Below are 19244 nucleotides of genomic sequence, written 5' to 3'. Positions count from 1 at the left end.
TACTGCTTGTTACCCTTCTGGGAAGAAGAGTATGGGCCGTTCACAGAGCTGTCTGGTGCAAAGGTGCTGCAGAGCGGGAGAGAACCTGTGGCAGAGCAGGCATCTTCAGTTGAAAATTACATGAGATCAGTGCAGGAAGTTGGGGGAGGGCAAGAAAGAACTGCATCTACAGTTCACTGGTGCCAGAGGAAAAAAACACCTCCTGTCACACATCAGATCTCTAGACTTCTACCTACACATCTACTACTTTGGCCTACCACTGTTTTATTGTCTATCTCTGTATATTTGACCTGTGGATTATATTTTGATTTCTCTATATAAATGAGATTATGTGATATTTTTCTTTCCTGGTCTGACTAATTTTTTTAGCACAATGTCTTCTGGGCCCATACATACAGTAAGTAATAAGTGGCAGGTTCTCCTTTCTAAGGCTGTATAATATTCTGATGCACATGCATATACTGTAGTTTCTTATCCATTTATCTATCAATGGACACTTAGGTTATTTCTATACCTTAACTATTGTGAATAATGCTGAAATGACCATAGTTAATAAAAATGTATTAGAGATTTTTGTTAAATATGGAAACATTAGCTACTCTCAAGACCAAAATATAAACTATAGGAGTAGATAAATTAATTTGTTATAGCATAGTAACCCTTTTTACTATTTACATGCATCCTATAGTATCATGTTGTAAACTTAAAATATGCACAATAAAATTATTTTTTTAATTAAAAATAAAACAACCCCGACTCCATGAAGCTCTAAACAGGCCTCTGAGGTAAGGTAATGTTTCTACTTACTTTTATGAGATATGTATCCAACGTGTTCTACCTGATTATTATAATTTTGGATCGTTATATGTTAGGCTTTTCCATGTACTAGACAAAGTGTAGACCCTGCGCTTCTCGGGTTTACATAATAAATGCTTCTTAGTTACTTAACAGGGTGCAGCCTTTTGAGAACTGTTCCATGAAATTATTGTAAAGATAACTGTATAAAATCATCATCTTTGTATCCTAAGATTGAAACTAAGGGGTGAGAATAACAATTTCTCAAATGTCACCTGTGCAGGGGAAAATACAACCAACCTAGTTGCTTGCTCTGTTCCCTTTCACATCATACAAACCCACAAACACCCCTCCGCCCCATCCACAGGAGGCAGCAGTAGCGAATCCCCCCCTGCAGGTCTGCTCCCCCTTTCCCTCGGACTCCACTTTCCCCACCGTCCCTTTCCCTGAAAGCTAAACCTTCCCTGTCCACTACCTCCGGATGGCTGGCCCAAGACAGACACCCTGGAGTTGGCAACCACCCAAGCGTTGTCTTCACAGCTGGGACTTGGGTAGGAATTGAACAGAACGAACGAGCCCGATCCAGAAAGATCCATCGTTCCCTTGCTCTCTGACAGCATGGATGAAGATCTCCAGATGGGGACAAGAGAGAGAATTTCCACATGGCTCCATCCTCTGGCTCACACAAAGTTTGACTTTAAAACGTTAACCCAGTTCCATGTGCTTTATGAGCCAGGTGAGAAAATTATTTTCACTGATTTTTGCTCTAAACCCATTTTTGACCTCAAATGGCTAAAATGTGTAATTACCTACTGCAGTCACCAGGGTTAACTACAATTTCTTTTAGGCCATTTCTAAAATCTCAGATGCCTCCTTGAAGGGAAAATGGGTCACATGTTCATGGAAATGTATTGCTGACTCTGTAAGGGCTTTTCCAAAAGAGAGGTTCAAAGATGTTTTGAGCAGCTGTGATATTGTAGGGAAAGCACATAACAGCCATGGTAACTGCACTAGACAACAATATTCATTTCAGATGTCTATGTCTATGTTTAGGCATGTTGGTTCTGTCCTTTGGATCTCATTTGTATGTTCTGCAAACAGACTCGAATCATGCTCTTTCCAAGAGTAAATTGGTACCCTTAAATCATCAAAATCAATCAAACAAAGAATTATTCCAGAACCCCGCGTTAGACACATCCAAAGTACTCAGGACTCTTTCTCTGGGTTTTTAAAATTATGTAAAAGCAACTTAGTTGAACTCTACGAAGGAGGAAAACTACCTAGCAAGCCAAGTTTTTTTTCTTTCTTTCTTTTCTCCCCAGGGATAGGAATCAAATCCAGGGAAGCCAAGCCCTCCCCACTGTGTCACCTCCGAGCCCTCCAAATTTCAGAACAGTGCCTTTTAAAAAGTCTCTTACTGCTACCCTAAAAGTCATGCTTCCAGGTTTTTTTCCACCATTCCTTAGAAAATTCTCTCTGGTCACCTCATTCACTCCCATGATTCACTGCGTTTAATGCAAGAGCATTTAACAAGACTTACGTTATTTATTTATGAATGTGTGCATTTATTGGCTGCTCATTTGTTTTGCTGGGGATTGAACTCAAAGTCTTTGCACTGAGCTACAGCCCCAGCCCGTCTTCGGTCTGAGGAGGTTTGGTTTGGGTGTGTATGTATGTGTGTGTTGTGTTTCGTTTGTTTGATTGGTTGGTTGGTTTTTGTTTTTGAGGCAGGATCTCAACAAGACACTGAGTTGCCCAGGCTGAGCTCCATGTTCTGCTCTTCCTGCCCCAGCCTCCCATGGTGCTGGGTTTACAGCCCTATGCCACCACACCTGGCTTTCCACACAGTCTTTTATTGATAGTAACTGTAGCAACAGCGACTCACCTGTGCTATCACTGCAAAAGCAGCCACCTGACCTCTATTTCGTATTCTGATGACAAAGGCTAAGGCAGGCTGCACGGAGCCCAGGTATCTGTGAGTTCTACAGGACATTCCAGGCTGGAGTGGTGGGGAAAGGGCTGGGGGAGGGGCAGGCCAGAAATCACAGGTGTAGATTCACAGGGAAAAAAATCCAAGAGGAAATGAAAGAAACTTGGGGATTCAAAGAAAACACAGAGATACTACCTCGACACAGAATGCATCAGCAGGTGGCTATTCCAGGATGAGAGGCCACCTCCGAGAAGGACATGTGATAACGGGTGGCGGAGGTGGAGGGACAGGACAAGGGAGCCAATGCTACTCCTGCGAAGTTCTTAAACAGCAGTCACTGCAGGCAATGGGACAGCCTGATGCTGCTGACTCACTGAGGCTGATGAACCCATATGTCTGTTTAAAGGACTAAACGCTGACAGGACACTTGCTTCCGAACCTGACTGTATGAGTGACTGCCGGTCTCTGATGCAAGCGCGGATCTCCATCACTAACCCAAATGCTCCTGTTTATGGGTCACGAAGTTTCATCTGCTGGCATCACTTGAGCCAAATCTCTCCAATATCACTCCCCAGGGAAATTCCCACTTACACTGGGTGTTTGAGACAGCTACAGACGTATGCAATTCCCGTGGTCTCCCAGGACAAAGGTGCTTGGCCCAAGAGGCAACTGCAGCTGACACACAAAATGTTCCTTTCTACAGGCAGGACATCATGACAGGAAGCTTTTGGTTTTTATTTCTCCTGCCACTTGGTTTTGGTGAAAATATACCTCCTTTTTGTCTCCCTGCCTGCTTAAAAATGACAATTTTGTGCCCCTGGAGGATCATACTTCTGAACTTCTGAACTCAATTAGGCATCCACATTGTAACCAAGTCTCCTTAGCAAGAAGCCCAAGTCCAATTTCCAGGCCAGCCCACGAGCAGGCACAGCAATCACGCCCAGAGCTCCTAGCCCCGATCCCAGACCTGGCCACCCTACCACATGAAGCCACTCAACGTCCGCCAGCCCTGTGACCTGTGCCAGGTACCAAGCTTGGTGTGGGGAGAAGACAGGAATGAAAACAAGGCTGCTCCTGAGGACCAGCCGCTCTCAGAGGGGATGCACAGCCCTGCAGCTCTGACAGAATGTAGCAAGCACTATAAAAAGTGGTGTGGAGAGAGCTCGGGGTGAACAGAAGAGGACAGGGGCTTGGAAAATGGTAACAGCTTCCTGGAAGTTCACTCTTAAAAATAAAAAGCCACATCCGAGTAAAAACAGAATGTGACCATCCCTGGAACTTCTCCTGCTATGCTCAACTAGGAAGTCTCCTATCCCAACATCAAGAGGAGTCACACGGGACACGGCCCGTGCTGCAGCATGGGTTTGTCGAGACTTGGTTCCACAGGTTTGTTATCAGTCTTGAAATCACCAAAGATATCATCGGGTAAAAGGACCTATTGCCTCCAACTCCTTATGGAAGCAGGCGGATAACTTCCATAAAAGCCAAAGCCAGTGAAGACTATAAATGGAAATACAACTCTGGCATGGAAAAGACCTCCTCTCCCACATGGGAAGGGAAATGACAACATTCTCCCTGCTTCCACCACAGGACTGGGCCATCCTCATGGGGACAAGTGGGGGCCAATGACTAAGACAGCGATTCCTGCTCCCAGGCTGCACCTCCACAGGCCCCTGGAAATCTGCCTGGTGGGATCAACTCAACTTAGATGATCACCACTGTGAGGTGATCATTTACACACTCCTGCACATTTCAGCAGGGCTGTTCTCCCAGAAGGAGAGCAGTTAACGGCACCCCAAAACTTGGAGAAACCCCTAAGTTCTATGCTGATTTTGATTAGGAATTCAGTAATCCAACCCACTTCTTAATTTAACCTATTTCTTAATCTTGGGCAAAGATCAGATCTTTGAGGAAATAACTGTGGATTTCAGACTGTGCTCCCATCCATACCTGAGCTATGGGGACCAATGTTCTTTGCAGCAAATTACTAACCGAGTCAGAAGATGAAGAAAACCCTACAACTTCACTTTATTACTGATCTTTCCCAAACAAAGGAAGCTCGCCACTGTCTTCACGCGTTGGCTCTCAAGTCACTCGTTAGCAGCTGTGATCTCCTGCAACTTTCCCTGAGTACATAAGGCCACAAATGATTCTACCTGTTGAAAACCACTTTCTTTATTATTCCAAATACCAATGGATGCGAAGCACTCCCAGGCAGTAAAAGCACAGGTGTGTAAGAGGTAAAGACAAATCATGGAAGGAGGGTCTTCAGATGAGGCCAGGGTGAGATTTAGAGGCCAAGTGTCCAGTGTAGACACCACACAGTGGTGTCTTTCCTGCCTTAACAGAAACACGACACAATGCATCCAGTTATCACTGTAGCTGACCTACAGCTGCTTGTCCAAATGTATTCCAGTATTGCTGTATTAGCAAATAAGTGAATTTAAGTGAACTCGTACAAATAGAAAGAGAGGATAAAATGATTTTTCACATACCACTTTCTGCCGTCTGTTTTTCTCAGCTATGTCCTAAGTGACATTTATTGGATATCTGCTACTTAATCTCTGCCTCCTCTCTTAGAACCAGATCTTCTTACAACTCTGGATAAAAGCGATAACTGCAGTTTTAAAGTTGCTGAGTATTTTTCAATTACAGGTCGGTATGAGGTGAACCTTCTAAATCACTATAAGCTGGGTGTGGTGGCACATGCCTGTAATCCTAACATTCTGGGAGGCTGAGATAGGAGGATTGAAAGTTCAAGGCCAGCTTAGCAACTGTCCTTTTAGGGAAAAATTGTCTCAAAAAAAATTTTTTTTCAAGGGCAGGAGATCTAGCTCAGTAGAAGGCCCTGGGTTCAATCTCTAGTGCCAGGAAAGAAAAAAAAGCCCATCACTATAAAACTAGGAATGACTATGTAGAGACAGACAAGATGATTAATAAAACCACAGTTCATGGGGAAGTTTAGGAACATTACACATACTTGTATATCCCTACATCAGATTTGCATTTACTGGCAGGTAAATCAGGTAAAGTGCTTCTTTTCATTAAGAACAGCCATGGACATTAAAGTTCAAAGCAGGAAACCCACATTCACATTGAAGCTGTGTTCTTTGGGTGCCCTTGGGGGTGGCGGCCCTGGGCTTCCCAAGCCTTGGTCACCTCATGCGCGCCACGAGGACGATGCCCCCCTGCCCTGGCTGCAGTGTGGACAGCGCGGGCCACTTCCCAGCGGGCTCCTGCTGCTCCCACAGCCTAACAGCTCCTTTCCCACAATCTCACTCTCCTCTTTCCCCTTCCCACAGATGTGCTTTGTTGGGAACCATTTCTTGAATGCGAAGCTCCATGTCTACACTCATGGAAAGTCTTCTCATTTGGTCCCGGTGCCAGCCAGTGTGTGGACACAATGCTCTCCCCCCGGAGGAACAGCCAGCAGCCTGCGTGGGCTCAGGCCCACGGTCTGTCCCCGTGGACACCTTTCCAGGGACAACTCAGAAACCTCTCACAGCTCAGCAATATCCTCAGTGCAGCCGCACAAGTCCAGTGGCTCCACAAACCCGTAGCAAGGGCGCGGCCAGAATGTGCCAGGCGAGGGAAATGAGCAGCCATTACCTCTTTCACACTGGGGTCCCGTGAAGCCGTACGTGCAGGCGCAGCGATTGGGGGCCACGCACCTCCCTCCGTTGAGGCAGCCGCTTTCACAGACAGCTGTAAGACAAGCAGAGGGCAGAGCAGCTTCAGCAGAGAAGGGTGCTAATGACCCACCTGCAGTCCCAGGACCACAGTAAACACCTCCCTGCGCCTGATTCACACAGCCACCCTCCGGGAGACCCCAGCCTCCTCCTCATACTCTGCCTGGGCCTCTGACTCCAGCCCCAGCCACTGCCCTGCAGCTGCAGCCTCCCTGAGGACTGGACACTGCTCCCTGCTTCTCCTGTACCCCAGGCCTCAGGGACCTGGAAACACGGCCAAACCACGGCATTACACATGTGGGCCATGGGCTGGGACTGCACTCCAGGCCCAGCCAAGCCCGGCACCGTCTGCATCCACAGAGAAGTTACGGGAGCTTTGGGCCCAGCTTCCTCAGCTGTGAGAAGGCAGGATTCATGGCTTCCGACTCGGAAGAGCTGCTGTATTCAGAGTCCGAACACAAGGAGAGTTCTGCCCGCGCCTAGCGCGCCCGGTAAGTGTGAAGTGAGCCCACAGCAGATGCTACTGGCTGCTTCATTGTTATTTTACCACCTTGTGCCTGCTCTGCCTTGGAAGAAACTCTGTGTATACAAAGGCATTAAAACCAAGCCCATGGCTTCCTGTTTGACTCTATTTCCCTTCCCATCTCTTCCTCTTGCATTTCATCTCTAGCAACACAAAAGCACCTGCTACATCCCATGTTCCATGCTTTGTCCTGCTCCAGTGCTTTGGCTCACGTTGTGCCATCTGCCTGAAAGGCCCATACCCCATCATCTGATAGATGAACTCCGACCCATCCCTCAAGACCCAGCCCAAGGGTTGCCCACACTGGGGAGACTACCCTGCTGCTCTCCTCTATCCAGGCTGGGCTGCACAAAACTCAACCACTGTTCTTACCACACTGCAGGGTGGGGACCTTCCCTAAGTCAATATATATATTTTGGTTCATTATTTTCATCATGACAAAAATATGGCCAAAAATGCAGACAAAATGAATAACACCATTAAGGATTCATTAAACAGCGAAAGAACGCCACATAAAATGGAGATTTATGCAGCCATTAAATGTGTTTTTAAATCTTTAGCAACATGACTATACTTTTAATAAGATATTAACTGAAAAGTTATATAATCAGTAACTTATATACTCGTGTACCAAATATGCACTGAAAGTTTATAACAGTCTCTGGCATGATGGGCTTGTAGATTGTTTTATTTTTCATACTTTTGAACTTTTTCAAATTTCCTATAAGGTATATATGTTCATCATAGAGTAATAAAAATGAGCTTTTAAAAAGAAATTTTTGTCTTCTGCGAAGCCCAGCCACAGGCAGAGAGCAGCCATAATGAACAGTGGTTATGAATAAACCCCCAGCCTCAGCACCGGGGTAAGAGTGGAGGTGGCCGAATCAGGCATGGCACGCTGAGGAGACGCAGCCACGTTCATCGAGAGGATGCACAGGACCCGTGTCGGGAGAAAGGTGAGCCTGGGTTTGCAAATGTTTCACGGGAGATGCTTCCCGAAAGTCCAGGTGGAAGTTGTGCACAACAAGAAGTAGCCAACCATGAGCCAGAGAGGCAGCAGGAGAGCAGGGTGCTGGAGCGAAGTGAAGGGAAATGAACCAAGTAACTTACTACTGACATTCTGCACAGAAACTGGGGCTAAGTGTGTCCAGCAAGTGACCTGCTCTCCTGAGAGGGTCACCAGATGTCTGAAAATGCTGTGTCCCAGGCCACCAGAGAAAGCCCTCAGCAGCAATCTCCTTATTCTGCATGTCCCCTCACGAGTAACTTCCGTGTAGCCTCACGGTAGCCGTGGTTACTTACGCTGTCCGCAGTGCGTCCCTATGTATCCTTTCTGGCAGAGACAGTGGTCGTCGCTGCAGCTACCTCCATTCATGCAGCGGATGTTACAGTGTTGTACTTGAAGAAAAAAACGAAGACGGAGAATGACTCATTCTGTAATTTAAGTACAATTTAAGTACACAGACTGCAATAGTTCACAGGACTTGATGTGTCATTATTTGAAAATAAAATGATTTACAGGATTCGTATCTGCATGCAGAAATGATCTAATTGACAATGTGATCATTTGTATGCATAAAGTCATTTACAATGTAATCTAATTGTTTCTGTGGCATTTATTTTAACTGTGCCAAATGACTTCCCTCATTTAGCAAGGCTTACAATTCAATGTCATTTCTGTAATTTATACTAACAAGAACAAGAATGTAGTGCTGAGAGGAAACATACAAGACAAGATTATGATGGCAATAATTTTCCTGTGATTTACAGTCCCAACTAGGTGGCTAGGGAAAAAAAGCCAGAGTAAGACATTCCATGCCATTTTGTTAAAAGAAATATCAGAGGCAGAAAAGAGAAAAAGGGAAATACCTAAAAGGCATTTAATAGTAAGGCTGATGATGCGAGGATGGCTGAGCTGCTCACTCAAACAGTAACCTTAAACTAAATGACACCTGCAGTGTTTGAGACCCATTTGTCACATTTTCGCCTACAGAGGTATGCATTTCAAAGTGAGGGTACAAGGTTACAGACAGCCTCAGACTGAGCTGCTGAGACAATGGGAGAAGCAGGAGCCTGAACCAGCTGAAAAGACCAGTTGGCTCCACTGTGAGAGATAAGGACAGCGCAGTATGTCACTGTCTATTTCAGCGTGTAGCTGTCTCTGTCAGTAACTCAGGAATGCTGCCAGCCCTTTCAAAACCCCAGGCTCCCCCTAGTCCTCTAGAAGCAGCAACTGTCCCAGGCAGAGGAGACCAAAGGCGTCAGTCTGCTCGGCCTGAGTCCCTTCCACACTTCTCTCTACGAGGAGGCTGGCAGTGAGCATCGCATGTCTGGCTTATTCTGTCCTGTCCTGTGTGACGGAGTGATTCCCGGGGAAAGGGCTCAGCCATTTCATATTCGGAGACGCAAACGTCTTTCCCTGCAAGAGCTGAAATGGGCTGCTCTGCTCGTTCTTTCCCACAGGGACCAACTCTCCTCCCTCCCAGCACCCTTCTCCGGGACCCAATTTGCAAAAGAACTGTGTCCCTGGTTCGTATTCTCCATCTTTTGTACTGCTCTTTAATGTACTGATACTTCAGGTTTCTCATAGAGGAGAAACGTGTGCCGGTATCTTCATGGGATCCCCCTCTGGTCTCTCTCTTTGCCCCAAAATACGCTTTTACCAAACAGAAACCCCGCCCACCTGTCTCCAAGATCCTGTGCAAAGGTCGTGTCTCTCCTTTGTTCTTTTCTAATTTCTCTTCGCTCTTCTCTCCCACACCAAATGGGAGCCCTCTCTCCACTGAGAGTATTTGACACGACCCTTTTGAAATAAATGTGTATTATTTCTCCTGTCCCTGACCCACTTGTCCAAAAACTTCATGACTGTTTAATTACATTCCACAAATGCCTTAGGGCTGAGGCTGTGTGGGGCACTGCAGAGAACAGAGCTAAGTTGCTTTCCATTTATTTAACTCACGGCACCTGATTATGACATCGAAACCCACACTCAGACCAAGCTGAGGCCGGGGAGCTGGTCCACTTGCACAGCCCTCAGTAGGCTGCTATTAAAAATATCTTTATCACTTTCTCCATGTATAAAAGTAGAAATGACTCCTTTATTGGAGTATTGTCATAGAACTCAAGCAACCCTGGAAACTAATTCCAACAGACTGTTATTTTAGGCTCCTATAATGCCATTAAAAAATCTCAGCCAAAATGCTTTTTAACTAAAAAGTTATCTACAATTATTCAAACGGAAAAAATACTTGGTGAAAACTTTGGATAATGTTCTAAGAAGGTCAGGAAAAGGTGTACAGTTGCTTTAATATATGAAGTTATCCTTAGCTTCGTCCTATCTTAGAAAAGCAGCGCCGATTGGGGAAAGCACAGGAAATGATGTCATCCGCCAAGCAGCACAGGAACTTGACCCACAAACTGATTTCAATTAGAGCAGCTCATGCCAAGAGCTCATTTCCATTCCCACACGAGCATCAGAGCCATTTAGCTACTCTGAGATTAAAAAGGGGAAAAAACTAACAGTAGCTTAAATAGTGACTTTACATTATTTGTTCAAGTTGAAAATCAGAATGAATTCATCTTTTTCAGGGAGAATGATTAAATTTATTTTAAATGAATAATAGCAATTTTTAAAAACTCCCTTGATATGTTGTTTTATATCTGTGTGTGTGTGTGTGTGTGTGTGTGTGTGTGTGTGTGTATTTTTTTTATTACCCTGTCTTTCAGGTGAACCTTTTTGAGCATAAAATATTTTTTCTCCTTTAAAAAATAAAACCACTCGGTCAGGCTTGTGAAATGATAAGGCATGGCTCCTCCAGTGGTCCACACAAGCCAAGGAGCCATGAATTCTCGGGGGGAGCAAAGTCACCTACGGAGAGGCCCCACCGCCTGCTGGGCCGTGGACATGTCCACCATGAGACTCTCCGAGGCCCTGGGCGTCTCAGCACTCAGGGAAGCAAGCTCTGCATAACGGCAGGAGCCATCCCTCAGGATTTCCACGGGGAAGTGAAGGAAGCAGGTACGGAGCCTCCCTACCCAGGCAGGAGAGCATTCCGCAAGGGTACGTACACCCATCGCTCTTCATTTGGATGAAATCCTGCTGCTGACGCAGTCTAAATTTGACTCTGATCTGAACAAGCCTTCCAGATGTTTCATAAGGAGCAGACCAGGTACTATGTCTCTAGGAAAAAACAGCTGAAAACTAAGGGCTCTGTTTCCACACATAAGGATTCCATAGCCTTTACTGAATGTGTTAAATGCTCCACATCAGAATATATTCCTAAATTCACTCTGTGTTAAGATTTTGGCAGAAATGAAGAACACCAGGCAGATACAGCGCCAATGTGCACAGGCTTCGCTGTGACGCCCAGTTAGCCCTGCGGCCCTAATCCCCTCACGAGGGGCCCCATGTTCTCAACCAACAGAAGACACTGTCATTTACCTCCAGCCATGAAACCTCCCAAATTAACATATGTTCATTTCAGATGTTGGCCAGCCACTGCAGTCTTTCCATCGCCAGGAAGCAAGAAGAGCGGAAGAAACTTTAGATTATGCGCAGCACAAATTAATATCTAAATGTGAGTGCACTCTGGGAATGAAGAGGTGCAGGTACCGACACTCTTCATTTACTGACCAACCTGGTTCGGGCTTCCGACCCTCCGCCTGGACCTATGATGCATCTTTTTTTGTTGTTGTACAGTTCTATACATCTTCTTGATACAGCCTCAATGTCATTTTTTTTGTACAGAACACCTTGCTGGTTGCACTGTACAGTATAGTCCTGTAGTTTTATGATGTTATTCATTACAGTGCTGCATGTAAGAGTTATGCAAATAAAAGCAAACTCACCAAGTTGGAGTTTCCTTTGCCCATTTCTTTATTTGAAAATTGTAATGTTCATACTATATACACTTCCTCTTTTTAGTGGCCAGGGCAATTAGTGACCTAGTCGTGAAATGGAACTCGAATGCATTCCATGGCTACATGAGGAGCATCAGTACCTCTGATAAATAGTGCTCTTGAGATGCGCTAGGTCAGGAATGATTCTAAAGACTGGCCACAAGCTGGCATGAAGAGTTCTGCAAGCACTTTGCAAATAAGCATCTTAATAATGAGCATGAATTTTAATTACAGCATAGGAAAAGCAGAGACCGACAAATTAAACAGGCAGACCAGCTCCTGGACGCTACACCTGTCACAACAATCTGCAGGGACAGGCAGAGTAACTACAGGTCAAAAACCATTTTCATTTGGAGAGAAAACAGCAGTGACATTCCCTTAGTGCGTACATGTCCTAAGGTAACTAAGGATCCATAGCTCAGAAGTGAAATGTCGCTAAATGTGTATCTCAAAAAAACAAAACCTAGCTAAACTGGAAAAGGTTCCGAGAAACTCCAGTTAACTGATAGAAGGGATAAAGATGCTTCCATAGCTGACCAACCAGAAAGCAAAAAACCATCCAACTACTTACTTCTCATGACAGATCTGAGTAGATTCCATGCACTCCTCTCTGACCTGTCCTTATAAATCCCACAGTTCCTCAAAAAGCTTTTTCAAGAGTTACATCTGCCCTGCCTGAGAGACCTCTCTCCTTCTGCCTTGGGATTGCACAACACGCTCTCAAATAGAATTGCTCCTCAGCTTTCTCACATTCTTAGAACTCAGATTTGCGTTCGGAATACAAGTACTCCCAATTCTCACTGAGTTGAAATAAACTAAAAGTCATAAAATTTGAAAAAACTATAAGGCACTACTCAAGATGCCAATATTCTTCTACTTAACATACGGGGGGGGGTTATCATAGTTCCTATAAAAATCCTCAAAGGTTTTACAGATAGACACAAAATCAATCTACAATTTTCATGAAAAGGCAAAGAAACTACAATAGCTAAGATGATTTTGAAAAGGAGGATAAAATGGGAGGAATTAGTCCACCCAATTTCAAGTTTTATCCAGAATGTAGTGAGAAGTGATAGACATATAGGTCAATGGGATAAAATAAAGAACCCAGAGAAAGACTCATAAAAGTACACCCAGCTGACTTTTGATAAAGACACAAAATTAATTTGTGTTAGTCAGCTTTCCATCCCTGTAACAATTACCCCTTATAAGGAGAAAAGGGCTAAATGGGCTCACATTTTGGATATTTCACTCAATGATTGATTGACCCTGATGCCATGTGGCTGCTGGGACTGAGCATACCGTGGTGGAGGCATGTAGGGAGCAAAACCACTCACTTCATGGCAAGGGAGCGAAAGAGAATGAGGAGTGGGCTGGGATCCCCCAGTCCCCTTCAGGAGTGTATCCCCATACCCCAAGAGTGTATGACCCAAAGACTTCCCACTAGTCCTATGCTGGGAAGGGTCCCCCGCTTTCCAAGAGCTCCTCCCTGGCCACCAGGCCTCTAACACACACATGGGCCTTTGCAGGGCATTTAACACCAAGGATATAGCATCGTTCCATGTATAAAAAGACAACTTCTTCAGAAACCAATGGTGCTGGCCTAGCTGGACATCCGTCAGTAGCTACTGAACCTAAACCTAGGTATCAAGCTCAGACCTCACACAAAATTCATCTCAACCTTGTTAGGGATGTAAACATGGGACTGTAAGGCTTCTAGAAAGAAGTTGGAGAAAATCCTTGGGATCTAAGACTAAGCAAATCATTCTTAGGCTTGACATCAAACACATGATTGAGTAAAGGAAAATATGGATAATTAGACTTCACCAAATTAAAAAACATTTGCTCATGAAAGATCCCACAAAAAATAGGAAAAAACAAGCTAAAGAGTGGGAGGAAAAGTTAGCAAATCACTGATCTAACAAAGAGCTCGTACGTAGAATCCATAAAAAGCTCCCGCAACTCAGTAGTAAAATAATACACAGTACTATCAGACTCTGGACAAAAGGCACAAAGAGACATTTCACCAAAAAAACAAATGCAGGTGGCAAATAAGCACAGGAAAAGATGTTCAACATTACTGGCCACTGAGGAAATGCAAATGAAAACCACGCTCAGTGCTACCACGCAGCTCAAATTCATCAGAAGAGCTAACATCAAAAATGGTGGCAGTGACAAAAAGTAGTGAGGATGCAGAGAAATGGGGACCCTGATGCACCTCGGAAGAGAATATATCACAGCACGGCCTCACCAGAAACCCTGCCACAGTTCTTAGAAAGCCAAATATGCAACTGGCATACAACCTGGAGACTGCATTCCTGGGCATTCCTCCCAGGCAAAAATGAAGACTTGTGTTCATATAAACAGCTGTATGCAAACATTCCTAGCAGCTTTATCTGAAGACACACACACACACACACACACACACACACACACACACGGAAACGGGAAACAAACCAGGGGCTCCCCCGAAGGTGGACCGCTGAGAAACTGCGCCACGCCCGCTGCAGTCGCGCTATGTGGCAATGCAAGGCCCGCACCCTGGATGCACCAGCAGCCTCAGAAGACAAAAGATGTAGAAATGGAGAGGAGGGCAGTGGTTGGGAGGATGGAGAGGGCATGGGGCGGGAGGAGAATGACCCTAAAAGGGTACCATGAGGCGCCCTGAGGCGACGGAAGTGTCTCTGTTTTGCAAGGTGCCATCCGGGAAGACCTGGCAAAGGCTGTGTGCCCAGGCCCCTCCATGGGACTCCTGGTAACTGTTTGCAAGCGCAGCATTAGCCCAAAATATGAAATGTCATTTAAAAATCCCTTTTAAAAATGTAGAAAGTAAAACAGGGTGAGCATAAAGTGGATTCCCAAATTCTAAGATACAAAACACGGGACTCGAATTTTACACTAACGCATTATCCATAGTTGCATATGTTATGCTGCTATGAATGCCGGCGTCCCCCCCAATTCATTTGGTGAAGCCCAATGTGACCCTAATATTAAAGCGGTGGGGCCTTGGGGCGGGGACCAGGCCCCCAGAGGTAGGGTTGGGCCCTTCTGACAGGGCCCCAGGAGCGTGTCTGCCCCTACCGGGTGAAGGGGCACAGAGGGCGCCATCCTCGAGGAGCAGGCCCTCCTCAGACACGCAACTGCTGGTGCCTCCAGCTGGGACCCCCAGCCTCCAGGACTGTAAGGAACAGATGTCCATCCAGTGCTTATAAACTGTGCGGTTCAATGTGTTTCGTTGTAGCGTGGGAATGGTCGAAGACAACATGCAGGATTGGAAAGTTTGTTACTCCCCGTATGAGTATAGGTAATCGTGCCAGTGCACACATGGCTAAGAAGAGCTTGAGTAAATCCAAGGGCAGTAACTAGGGTAGAGCTCCTGAGACCAAGGACTCCTCAGGACCCCGCCCAGCCTCAGATGCCGACAGAGGAGACTCCTAAATAAGCGCTGGGATGGAAGTCTGGAAAACCCTCTGTTCTGAGCCTGATCCTTCTTTTGCCCTGAGTCTCAACGACCAACATCAAGGGTAGCACCAGACCAAAGGGAAGCCATGTCTTCCTGCAGTCCGAAAACTGCTGGGGGGGAGCCTGAAACTCCTGCAAATGCAGCCTCTCACACAGGTCACGAAGAGATTATCCTCTGCTCTCAGAGGTACAGGATTTTGAGTCAAAACCCACCTCAAGGAGAGCCTTCCTTCCATTCTTTCCCTTTTTTCCCCAGTACTGAGAATTGAACCCAGAACCTTTGTACTGAGCTACATCCTCACTCTTTTTTATATTTTATTTTGAGACAGGGTCTTGCGAAGACTGGGCTCACACTTGTGATCCTCCTGACTCAGCCTCCCAGAGTGCTAGGACTGCAGGCGTGCGCCACTGCCCCAGTTTTTCCAGATGAGAGCACTAAACCCCTCAGAAGTCCACAGCTCGCCAGGCCTCCTTCACTCTATCACACAGCAGATATGAATTTTTCACACCGAAAGATGGTGAAATGACCTTAGCTCACCCCATTTATCAGAGCAGGAAGTGAAGGTGAACATTTCACTGAGGTGAGGCTGTCCTTCTCCGGTAGGAGGGTCATCAAGCCATGTGTCCATACACCTCGCTGTTACCAGAAAGCTCCACAGAGTGGTACAACCGTTCCCTGAATGCCACGGCGAACAGCTGGAAAGGAATTCCGGTCACCTGAGCTACCCTTAATGTTAGACGTTCTGCCATCCTTAATTTTGCAAGCTGTGCAGATAATACTAGTTCAAAGGAGTGGAAGCTAATAATTTTAAAGGGTCCAAACTCCTCCAAGACCCAGGTGAAATCAGGCTCTCCTCTTACACCACTCTCACCTGCAAGCTACCTGAGGACTGGCCAACAGCCAGGTATGAGATGAGACCCAGATTTCTTCAGAAAGAACCATCCACAAGCCTTGGACTTTAGTCTCTAGGTTAAAAATGGCCTAGGGCTGGGCATTTGGCTCAGTGGTTCCGACGCCTGCCTCGCAAGTGCAAGGTCCCGAGTTCGATCCCCGGTACCCCCCCAAAAAATGGCCTCAGGCCTCAGCAGTCTTCTCCTCCCACCCCATGGCCAGACTGAAGTACTCGAAGCCCATGGCTTTCCCTCCGGTCTTGTTTCACGTCCTGTCCCCTTATCTCGTGATTTTTACTTGGCAGAGAAGTCCTGAGCAGTGCACACTATCACTAAAGTACTTTCCAGCAGGAAACCCAGTTTTGCCACCTGCTATATTTTCTTGCAGTATTAGTTAGTTCGTGGGCCAATCTGACTGAGAGATGGGCTCATTTCCAACTTGATATCTGCACTCCTTGCCTGCCCCCATTCTCTTTCAGTGGCAGCTTGGAGGTCTTCCTGGTAGAGACCCAGATGCCCCACATGTGTCTGAAAGTGTTGCCAGCCGCTTCTCACCCCCTTTCTATTCCTCCAGCTCGGGTCCCTTCGCTGGGCACCCTGAACCTGCTGCTCTTGGAGGACGTACATTCAACACCAAGCTGAGCTGCAGTAAGAATAGGCTACACTCAGTGTAATACACAAGACTCCCTAGCCCCTGGAGGGATTTCTATCCCCATGGAATACCAGCTGTATTTAGTCCTTGGGTTCTACCCAAAGAAGATTCTGAGACAGTTCATTCAATGGAAGTAGTTTGTTTTGAAGTAATTCCAGAAGTCACCAGTAGGTGAGTGGAAAGTAAGAAGGAACACAGAGGAAGCTAATGAAGTGCACTGTCCTGTTTACTATTGCTACGGGTAATGAGGGCTCCATCTCAGTAAGGAACTTCAGGACACAATGCAGAACCAATTTCATGGTTACCAAACTCACAGGCAATGAGCCTGGGGCACTTTCCCAGTAACTCTCCACCTGGCCTTGCTTAGACCTCACCTCTAGATCCAGCAACCCCACAACCCTCCAGCACTTCCGACTTGCCCTAGACCTAGGCCTGGCCTAACCCCTGGTCAGAAAAATCTTGCAAAGGTCTCTGAAAGAGTCCCCCGTGTTTACCAAGGGTAGTGAGTGGGCCCCAAGAGGGTATTCTAGACAGGACAACTCTCCCTGTCTTGCTCATTGGCTGATGAGAGCCACATTTAAATGCCAGGACTCTCAACATAGAACAAATCTCGACACACTCTACCTGCGCCAGACGGAAGAGAACATACTTACTCCACGATATTGTTCCTCATATCTTGCCAAGAGCACTGTTAACCAGATAGAGTTTTCTCAAAAGAAACCAGACATGGAAAAGGAACCCAGATTTTTCTGCCTTGGTGAAGGCCGAGGAACTGAGGGGCTGTTTATATGGAGAACTTCAGTTTTTTAAACAGTCGATAATGACTCATGTCCCCCTTCACAACCCCCGAATGTCCCTAACTTACTACTGTGGACACCACACTGGCAGGGACAAAACAGAATAAGCAAGCACTGATTCTTTAGAAGAAACTGTGGCTTTTTCTATGGTATCACAGGATAATGACCGTAGAGCAAAGTGGCAAAATTCTGGACAGGAAAACATGTTTGTGCTTCATGATAAATCATTCCCAGAAACTGCCATCATGACTCTTACATTTTCTTCTTGCAAAGGCAGGGGTCTTGAGTTTTAAATAAGTTTTTAATCAGATTCATATTCCAGTACCACATGGAAAAATGCCTGGTATTTTTGAGCCAAAAATGTTCATTAAATAATCATTTTATTGAGCACCTTTTATGGTGTTTATGTTGGAGATATAAAAATGACTAAGGCGATACCTACATAGCCAGTAATCGTTATATGATTCTGCTAACTATGCCCTGTAGGTAATTTTCCCATAAGGAATGAAGAAGGGAAATGAGAGTCCAGATCAAGAAAAGCCTTTCCAAGTATTTTGGGCAAAGCAGACAAGACAGATGTTCTAGTGAAAAAATGTATTGCAGGCGAAGAGAAAAGCCAAAAGCAAATTTAGGAGAAAATAGGGTATAACCATATAAAATAATATTCTATATAATGACATGTTAGACTCACTGGATCTCGAGCCGCAGGAAGGGGCTATCTGACCAGATGGACAAGTGCACATATTTGGCCTTGAACAGAATCCGTCCCCACAGGAATGCCGGCAAATGGCTGTGGATAAAAGCAGACGGCTGTTAGCAGAGTCAGCACACGGTCGGCTACAGGAATGCGGTCCTCCACGAGGAGACCTGGGTCTCAGCCTCCGCACTCACTTCCCACCCTGACTTAATGACCGGAAGCCCCAGGTGCACACCGAGTATGCAGGACAAGCGCTCTAGCTCTCAAATCAATCGGGAGCTCCCTACCAGCTTAGTGGCTTGAAACTTTTCTTGGCTTATTCAACAGCACTGCGTTAATCTAACAAAAGCCCGGGACAGGCTACGAAGAGAAAACAAAAATGAACAAATAAAAATCTGGCATCTGAACATACTTCTATGCCTAGAAGAACTCTCTCTATAGTAACTTTAGGATTTAAGGATTCAAAATTGGCAGCAAGTCTTGGGAGACATTTTTTATTTAATTTTTGTCCTGAGTTAATTTTTGTGCTGAGTTACAGTGACAGCCCAGGAGGAGAATGTGGAACGAGTCCACCGCCCTCGTTCTGATTCTGCAGTCAGAAAGCCATTCAGCTGTTAGAAAAAGATTAACACTTTCGTGCCACCCAGAGGCCAGTGGTTGCTGGAACCAAATATTCTGCGAATGGCCAGAAGAGTAAGATTAAATGACACATGATTCATGTTTATCAGCAGATAAGATCTGATCACCTCTCTTTTTAATCACTGGCAACCTCCTCCTTCGATTCTTAGCTCACCTTGTAAGAGGCAAACTTGCAGCACAGGGCTAAAGTAATACACTGGGTAGAATGAACATTAAAGCATCAGAAGAGCTCGTGATGGGGATTGGAAAACATTATGAAATAAGCTGTCC

The 19244-nt window shown here is 45.7% G+C and overlaps 1 protein-coding gene across 1 annotated transcript in view; it reads right to left on the bottom strand.

Annotated features, from left to right (window-relative positions):
* The window catches only part of Fbn1 (fibrillin 1), a 232064-nt gene that overhangs the window by 183182 nt on the left and 29638 nt on the right, over positions 1–19244 (bottom strand). Inside the window, exons 4-6 of the mRNA XM_021261460.2 lie at positions 18330–18428; positions 8240–8335; positions 6335–6430 (exon numbers count right to left, since the gene is read on the bottom strand). Coding sequence (XP_021117119.1) covers positions 6335–6430; positions 8240–8335; positions 18330–18428 — 291 coding nt within the window. The remainder of the gene's footprint in view (positions 1–6334; positions 6431–8239; positions 8336–18329; positions 18429–19244) is intronic.

This window comes from Heterocephalus glaber, unplaced genomic scaffold (assembly GCF_053883595.1).
Source record: "Heterocephalus glaber isolate CG9 unplaced genomic scaffold, H.glaber_assembly_v1.0 deba00000122, whole genome shotgun sequence".
NCBI classification, from domain to species: domain Eukaryota; kingdom Metazoa; phylum Chordata; class Mammalia; order Rodentia; family Bathyergidae; genus Heterocephalus; species Heterocephalus glaber.
Note: the sequence above shows the minus strand (reverse complement) of the source record. Positions and strands in the feature narration are given on the sequence as shown.